General features: G+C 52.2%; 1 protein-coding gene across 1 annotated transcript in view; it reads left to right on the top strand.

Moving 5' to 3' along the window:
* The window catches only part of ASCC1 (activating signal cointegrator 1 complex subunit 1), a 37202-nt gene extending 30374 nt beyond the window's left edge, over positions 1-6828 (top strand). Inside the window, exon 9 of the mRNA XM_009996388.1 lies at positions 6715-6828. Within this exon, the coding sequence (XP_009994690.1) occupies positions 6715-6828 (114 nt within the window). The remainder of the gene's footprint in view (positions 1-6714) is intronic.
* The last annotated feature ends 1655 nt before the right edge of the window (positions 6829-8483 follow it).

Below are 8483 nucleotides of genomic sequence, written 5' to 3'. Positions count from 1 at the left end.
GTTGTTCCCTGCTCCTTTGCAGGGTTTTCCATCCTAAGCCGTGGACACGTTACACCAGCCTTAAATCCAAACTATCATCCCTTATAAGATGGAAAAACAGCTGGATCTGGGTGAGTTGCAGCCCAAGGTCTGATCCTTCCCCTCACCTGCAGCGTAAGGTAGTGCAGGAAGGGGCTGGGGCTGTGCTCTGGGCACTGCTGGGAGTACCCAGAGGAAGGTGCAGAGAATCTGGAACCAAACAGGTTTTGTTGCTCCAGCTTGGGAAAGGCTGCTTGGTTTTTCTCCATGCTTGTTAAGCGGGTGCCTGGGATTTTGTTTGTTCCTTCTCTCCCCTGAAGAGGCTGATTTCCCACAGAAGGGGACCTCCCCTCCCTCCCGGCTTTCCAGAGTTCCTGCCTTTGGTTACTGCTGCTCCCCATCAGGACAGGCTGGGGGTGGCAGCTGCCACCAAGTGAGCTGGTGCCTGTTGTCACTGCCTGCAGAGCAGATGAAGCTGTAAAGCCTGCAGCTCCTCTGAAGCTTGAGTTTAATCTCCTGGGCTGAGCTCTCTCAGTGCTGCACTGGGCTCCTGGACCCCCATTCCCAGCATGATCTTGCACGGCCACAGCCCTGGCTTGCCTGTCCAAAGCCATCCCCCAGCACGTGTTCTCCCACCGAGGCAGAGAACAGGCACTCAGCTTGTCTGTGTGCCTTCCTGGAAGGAATCTTTTGGGGGATAAACACCTTCAACCCCGGGCAAAACAGAGGAGATGGGATTGCAGCCATCCTATCTTCCGTGTGGACTGGGCAGCAGGGATGACAGCAAGTTCATCTGCAGCCATAGGTTCCTGGAGCTGCCAGCCTCTTTCTTCCCACACCTCAGAAGTCCCCAATTTCCATGCTGGTTCCAGATCTGGAAAACGAGACCCCCTCACACCCCTTTCCATCCTCTTGCTGAGGGCAGCTGGGTTTCTTAAGCTGGTTGGTCACAGGCTGATGCCATGAGAGGGCTCTGCTCCGCCGCAGCGCCCATTCACCAGGGACAGTTTGGCACTGTTGATCTATAACACCCCTACCCCAGGGCACTGCTTTCTGGGGCAGGAGTTCGCAACAGAGCGAGCTCCCCACCGGCTGTGAGAGCGTGTCTCTGTGTGCTTCTGTGTGTGCATTTTATCCTGCCACAGTGCTGCTCTTTGCTGGTAGTTTTTAATTGCAGGGCATCGTTATTCCCTCGGCATTTCCCCAGCACCCAGGCCCTCAGCAGAGCTGCTTGGACTTGTTATAAAATCAGGATGTGTCCTTCTTTGCCTGACTACTGTAGACAACGTAAAGGCTTTAAAAACTGATCAATAATCCTGATGGGAGCAGCAGAATCCAGGCCAGGCAGCCTGAGTGCAAGCCAGAGATTACGTGAAGGAAGTTTTAAATACCTCTTTACTCCCTTCCCTTGTCTGCACTTATTTTGTCCTCCTGCTGCCCAGTGCCTCTCCAGGCTGCTCCATTAGTATTTCTCATGCTTGTTGAGCCTGTGACAGGTGGTTTAAAAGCACCAGTTTGTGTTGGCATCTCTGCCTCTCCACAGCCAGAGCGGGAACGTGTCGCTGCTGTCCCTGCGTGGATCTGTGCTGTGATTTATTACTGTTGTTCCCAGCTTGGAACACAAAAAGGTGCTGTCTCATTCCAGGAGGGTCATCTGTGGGAATCAAGCTCCCCCAGGATGGCTGCTTGACAAATAACCCCACCCAGGAGCACAACATCAGTTTGACACGTGTTTTAACTCCTCCATCGAGGAATTCTCCCTCCTTTCCATTTCTTCCTACAGTGCTTGGGTAAAAAAAACAAACAAACCTGCTTTACCAGCTTGGGGAGTTAAAAAAAAAAGCAAAAAACCAGAAAAGAGGTGTCAGGGTTTGAATCTGTTGCTCTGCCTTTGATAAGGAAGTTGTTGTGGTTTGGGGGCTGAAGTTTGTTCTAGCATTCTTGGCTGGGGTTGGCAAGGAATGAATGTTTGAGGTGTGATTCTTTCTCTCACAAAATGTGTCTCCAGGCTCTGTCTTCCTTTAGAAAGTGATTGTTGCACCCCAAGGGAGACCTGCTGTGGGATTTGTGGGCAACAGGGGGGATGGATCTCAGAGGAAATGGGGGCTTCCAACATCTGAATGGAACTGCCTTCAATGTCGCATTTGGAATGTTGTGTCCAGTTCTGGGCCCCTCAGTTCCAGTAGGACAGGGAACTGCTGGAAAGAGTCCAGGGCAGAGCCGCAGAGGTGATGAAGGGAGTGGAACATCTCCCTGCTGAGGAAAGGCTGAGGGAGCTGGGTCTGTTGGGCTTGGAGAAGAGGAGACTGAGGGGCGACCTCATCAGTGGTTACAAATCTGTTCAGGGCAGTGTCAGGAGGACAGAGCCAGGCTTTGTGCAGTGATGTCCAGTGACAGGACAAGGGGCAATGGGTGCAAACTGGAGCAGAGGAGGACCCATGTGAATGTCAGGAAGAACTTCTTTGCTGTGAGAGTGACAGAACCCTGGGACAGGCTGCCCAGAGAGGCTGTGGAGTCTCCTTCTCTGGAGACATTCCAACCCCCCTGGACACGTTCCTGTGTGATGTGCTCTGGGTGCCCCTGCTCTGGCAGGGGGGTTGGGCTGGGTGAGCTTTCCAGGTCCCTTCCAAACCCTAGGGTTCTGTGATTCTATGAAATGAGAGCAGTTGGGGTGTTGGAAAAAGCAGGTGTGCTGCTGGCTTTTCCTGGCTCAGAAGAAGTGACTCTGGGGGGAGAGGGGGGGAAGTGGAGCAAGGCTTGTTTTCTGGGAGCCTGCAGCCCTGGGTCCTTGGACCCGGCCCCCAGGAGGGACAGGGAGGGGCCTGGGCACACGTGGGCCTCTGGTGGTTTGCAGCCCATGAAACATGGGTTATCCCAGGAGCAGCAGTGCTCCTTCCCTCGGGAATTCCTGGCTCTGGGGGAGAGGATGTGGCTACAGTCCCTGCCATCCCCTGCACATCCCGGGATGCTGCTCCCAGGAGGTTGTTGTGCTGTTCTCTAGTTACCCACATGGGAGATGCTGTTTCCTTCCAGGTGTCCTCGCCGGGTAATTGCTGAGCCTTTGGCTGTGCTTTGAAAGGCAGGGCCCAGCTCCAGTACCTTGGCTTCGAGCTGCTGGGTCTGGGGTGAGAAGTTAACGATGCTCTTTCCTTCTTTGATTCAGTTTTAATTTAGGGAGGCAGAGGGCACTGAAGCCTGGGAAGTGCTGTTCCCTTGCTGGGAGCCAGTCGCTTGGACAATGTGCATGGCCTTGACCTGCTGAGCTGACCTTTACCTCCCTCAGGTTCATTTTCATTAATAACACTTCTAATAAAAAAATCCCAGCCCCCCTCCCCAACCCTCTTATTTATTCTCTAGGCAGCAAGGATGTAAATCCTGCAGGGTGTTTGGATTTATGGAATTACTGAGCCTCACGTCCCACTCCAACCAAATGACACAGTGACTGCGTCCTTCCTCCCTCCTGGCTTCCTCCTCCTGCTCCCCGTGGCCTTTTTGGGGCCCTTGGTATCCGTGGGAAGGGAACTAGGCACATTGTAGGGTTATCAGCGTTTGTAACAACGTCCAGGTACCTTCTTTCCAGAATAAAGAAGTACTAAAATGCTTTTATAGGAGGTGTTTCATCAGCTGGGCTACAAGCCTCCTCTGTTTCTGTGGGGGCTGGGGAGAGGGGGGAGATATTTATATCTTCCTTGGCTTCTCCCCAAGATAAATAGAAGTGAAAGTCAAAAGTAGAGGCTCAACCTTCTGAAATCTCTTCCCGAGTCCCCAGGGACCTGAGTGCAGGATGTTTTTGTGATGGGAAGCCAGCTCCTGGTGTTCTGGGAAGGTGATGTTTGAGGGTCCCCACTGCCCAGCTCGGCTGTGATCCGTGGTTTCTGGCATGGGAAGCCCCAGGGAGAGAAGCATCATCCATGAGAAGCCAGCTTGAAAGGAGAGCAGGGAAAAAAAATTGCCTGTCGTTGTCCTCTAAATCTTGTAGCATGTTTACTCTCAGAAAGTACAGCTACGTTACCAAAAATCAATAGTCCTGGCAGCATTCTCCCTGGGAAACACACAGAGGCTCGGGCACACCAAGGGTGGTAGGTCTTATAAAAGCCAAGGGAATACCAAGTGCTTTGGTACAAGGGTTTTGCTTCACTTTTAAGCAGCGTAGAAATGGAGGACCCTTGACCTGGGCAGTGTCTTCTGGGACCTCCTGATTGACTCTCTGGGCTGGTGTGCCTGAAGCTGTGTGAGGCAAGAGGGGGAGGTTTTGTCCCATTCCCTCATTTTGCCACTTTTTGCTTGGAAGGGTGTGTATTTGGTAAGAAAACCAGGTTGTGGTGTGGATAATATTAACAAGTATTGCAAAGACTCTTCCTTTGGCTGTTCTGTGTAGAGGTTTGACTTCCAGGGCTGCTCATGGGACTGGCAGGTCCCAGGGTTTTGTTTTATCTTCTTCATGTTTGCATTGACTTTATTCTAGAGAAAGAAAAGCATCTCTTCCCTCCTCTCTTTTGACAAAAAAACCCACCACCTTTCCACATCCTAGTATCTCCTTGCTTACCAGCCCACCTATTCCCTTGGGAATGGAGAGAAAGGTTTTTCCATTTTTCCTGGGTGGAAAGTGCTGTGGGAAGGAAGGAGTGTTGATAGTAGTGACCATTTGAGAGCACCAGGTGTTCAGTTTTGGGGGCAAACACTGCATCAAGCCCCCGAGGGCTGGAAATCATCTTTCCTCCTCAGATCAGCCAGAAGAAGAGCAGCAAAGGAGACCAACCCCTTTTTACTGCCATCTCTTATTAATGAGACATTTTATCCTAAGTCCTCTTAACATGAACGACGCCGGCTTTTGGGAACATAATTAATCTTTAATTGTATAAATCTTTAATTGCATCAAATGGAGTTTGTATGGCTGTAGTCATTTCTCTTCTCCTCCTCTCCCTGTTTCAGATTCTCCCTTGGCACAAGGTCTTTCCAACAGGGTGTCCCTTGAAGCCAGGCTGCTCTGGGGACCTGAGTGACCCCCATGGCTTGGCCCCTGGCAAGTACCTGCTCAGAAGAGCTGGCACCAAGTTGCAGCTTAATATGAACCTGAGTGATTAGCAGTGAAATGACTTTGGGCTCTGTGCTAAGGAAGTCCTTGTGCCACCATCTGAAGGGACAAGTGTCACCCCAAAGGCAGGAGGAGCTGCGGGGAGGTGTGGCTGAGCTGCCCCACCACCTGTGACTCAGCGGGCTGGCACAGAGAAATCCAGTTCTTGGAGGGGTTTGTGCTACCCCAGGTGCTTTTTTGCAGAAGCAGCTTGAGGTTCCACTGCCCGTGTTGAAAGAGGTGGTCGCTGGCAAGAGGAGCTCTGCACAGTGTGTCTGGCTGCAGCTGCAGCCATTTCAAACTGAAGCAGGGGTTGAAGAGAGCACCAGAAACTGGCTTGGCATACAGAAATAACCTCCTGCTCTTCAGAGATGTCCCGAGTGCTGGGTGCATGTGGAGTTGCTGGAGATGTCTAGGAGAGCTGGCAGTCTGCAGGGGGGCTGGATTCATCCCAGCTGCTCCCTGGCCAAAGCCCTGTTTGCTCTGCCCTGAAGGGCCTTCCCTAAGGCACTTTTCCTTTGTGGAGAAGTGACAGCCAAGGGGAATTGTCCCCAAAGAAGCCTGGCTGCTCCCCTTGCAGAAAAAAAGGGGTATTTGAACCAACAAAAGAGCAGTCCTGCCCAAATCAGTGCCAGGCAGGGCTGAGGGCTTTTTTAGAGGAAGAGAAGGACAACCTTTCAGATGCTAACTAGGGTTTTGGCATTGGATCTTTCTCTGTGTGGTGGTACTGATGCTCCAAGAGGCTGGGTTGTAATTAACCCATCAGCCCTGCCAACACCAGCAGGGACAGGTAGGAAATTCAACAGGAGAAGATGAAACAGGCATTTTTGGAGCCTTCCAGAGTGAGAAGATGTCACTGCTCAGGCCCTGAGTGACTCACAGCACTCCCTTTAAGTAGAGTTTTTGAAATGAGTGCCTCCACTGAAAAGCTTTTCCTAAGGCACGATTGATGTTTCCAGGTAGAGTGATTTCCTGCATCTTAATGGCCTGGGAGGAGCAAAGTGCTCTTGGACACGGTGCCTTTCCAGCAATATTGCTGAACTTCCCCAGAAGAAATTCTGATGTCATGGTTTTTGGTCTGTTGCTGTTGACGGGATTAATCGGCAGAGACGTGCCCTCTGGGTGCCAGTGTTGGCTCACTCTCTGTAATTTGCACTCCAAACCTTGGCTGAACAAAGAAGGATTTGTTGAACAAAGCAGGGTCAGTGCTGGGATGAAGAGCCTTGTGCCTCCAGTCTGCTAGTTTGAATTAGGACCAAGTCCTACATTCCATGGTCTGGATGGTTAAAAATGCCTTGGCCTCAATCTGTGCTCCTGTGGAGCCCGTGACCTCAAGAACCACCCTGGGGTGGTGGGTCTTCAGGGTGGTCAGTAGCCTCCCCTGGCTCCCAGGGGATGAGACACAGCCAGAAAGTGAGGTGGGGAAGGGTTGCGGGACTGCTGGAGATAAAGAGGTGATTGTTTCATACCCTGTTTGCTTTCAAGTGCAGCCTCGAGGGGGCAAAAATCATCAAAAGAGCAGTTTTGTCAAAGGCAAAACAAATCTCTTGAGCCCCTTTGCAAGAGGCTGCCTTTCTTCAGGTAGCCCACAAATGGGTGGGTTTTTTTCTCCTCTCTTTCAGCTCTTTGAGAACTTCCACTTTGGAGAGGTGCAGCTGGACTCTGTGCTCCTTTCCCAGAGGTTCTCCTCGGATGCCTCTGGGTACTACGCGACGTCAGGGCGGCTGAACTTCTGAAGGGGCTGCTGCAGCAGGTCTGCTCGTTGGTCACCTGGGGTTGTGGAGGACATGAGTGTTGGTTGGGAACCCAGGAACTCCCAAGCAGGGATGACTCCTCAAAAGCACAGTGAATTTGGGAACCAGTACAAGGAAAATTGGCTTCATCCTGGTTCAAATCAGGACAGGGGAGCTAGGGTCCTTCTGCTTCCTTTCCCCAAAATGTCACAAAGTCCTGCCTGTTGGCCTGTTGGTTTTCCAAAAAAATTCCAAAACAACTAGAAAAAAAACTGGTGCAGGTGGTTTTTTTAAGGATGTTTAAGCATGACTTGATTTCAGAAGAAAGAAGTTGATTCCTCAAATTAGGTATTTAAAATCCCAGAGAGCTCCCCGGAGCACAGTTTAAAAATAGTGAGGTCAGGCATTGCTTGGATCTCCAGCAGGGTGCCTGTGTGATGTCGATCTCCAAATAAATTAATTCTCTTCAAAAGCAAAGTGTTTACCTCCTGTTGCATGGATAGTTTCTGTAATTAAACTTCCAGCACACAGGGATGTTAATAAGCAAGCATTTATGGCAAGAGCTCTTCCCAGTGCCCATCGCGGAGCGTGTCGGAAGCCACACACCTCGGAGGTGGTTTCACCATGAAAAGAAGCTCCAGACTCTTGGATGTCATCATGAATCCTTCAGAGGTGTGAAGTCCACGTGGTTTTCTTCGTGCCATCTCCCCGTTGGGTAAGAACAGCAAGAGGGGCTTTCAACTCACCTGGGGGATGGAAGATGGGAGTTGTTTTGCCACGAACTGGCGGTGGCGACGGCTGCTTCCCATGTCTGGTTGCTGCCAGGAGTGTGGAAGCAGCATCCACTGGTAGCAGTGATGGTTCTTAAGAGGTTTGCATCCCTCCTCCTCCCTCCTGAAGGGAGCTGGCTGTGTCACCGTGCTCTGGCTGCACCTACACACAGGGTGGCTTTCCTTTCTTTTTCCCCCCACAAATGCGTTTCCAGTTGTATCTCCCAGAACAAATTGCCCTTTTCTGCTAGCAAACCCACCTGCCAGGAGGTAATTCCTCTGCCCCTGGTGCCAGGGGATGTGGGACAGGGACGCAGGAGGGACTGGGCATGCAGGATGGGAGAAGTGAGATGGTGATGTGGCAGGGATGGGAGGGATGCGGGATGGGGACGTGGTAGGGACTAGGGATGTGGGATAAGGGTTACAGGAGGTGGGGTAGCAGGGGCAGGAGATGTGAGATGGGGACAGGGGATGCAGGATGAGGGGTGCAGGGTGGGGAGAGGGCAGGGGTGGGGAGAGGACAGGGATGGGGGATGTAGGATGGGGAGAGGACAGGGGTGGGGGATGTGGGATGAGAGTTGCAGGATCGGGGTATGGCAGGGACAGGAGATGTGGGATGGGGACAGGGGATGCAGGATGAGGGGTGCAGGATGAGGAGGGGACAGGGATGAGGGATGCAGGATGAGGGATGGGGAGAGGACAGGGATGAGGGACATGGGATGGGGAGAGGACAGGGATGAGAGATGTGGGATGGGGACAGGGCAGGGATGGGAGATGTAGGATGTGGACAGGGCAGGGACAGGGGATGCAGGATGAGGGGTGCAGGATAAGGAGGGCACAGGGATGGGGGATGGGGGATGCGGGATGAGAGTTGCAGGATGGGGGTGT

Source organism: Chaetura pelagica, unplaced genomic scaffold (genome assembly GCF_000747805.2).
Source record: "Chaetura pelagica isolate M959 unplaced genomic scaffold, ChaPel_1.0 scaffold464, whole genome shotgun sequence".
NCBI classification, from domain to species: domain Eukaryota; kingdom Metazoa; phylum Chordata; class Aves; order Apodiformes; family Apodidae; genus Chaetura; species Chaetura pelagica.
Note: the sequence above shows the minus strand (reverse complement) of the source record. Positions and strands in the feature narration are given on the sequence as shown.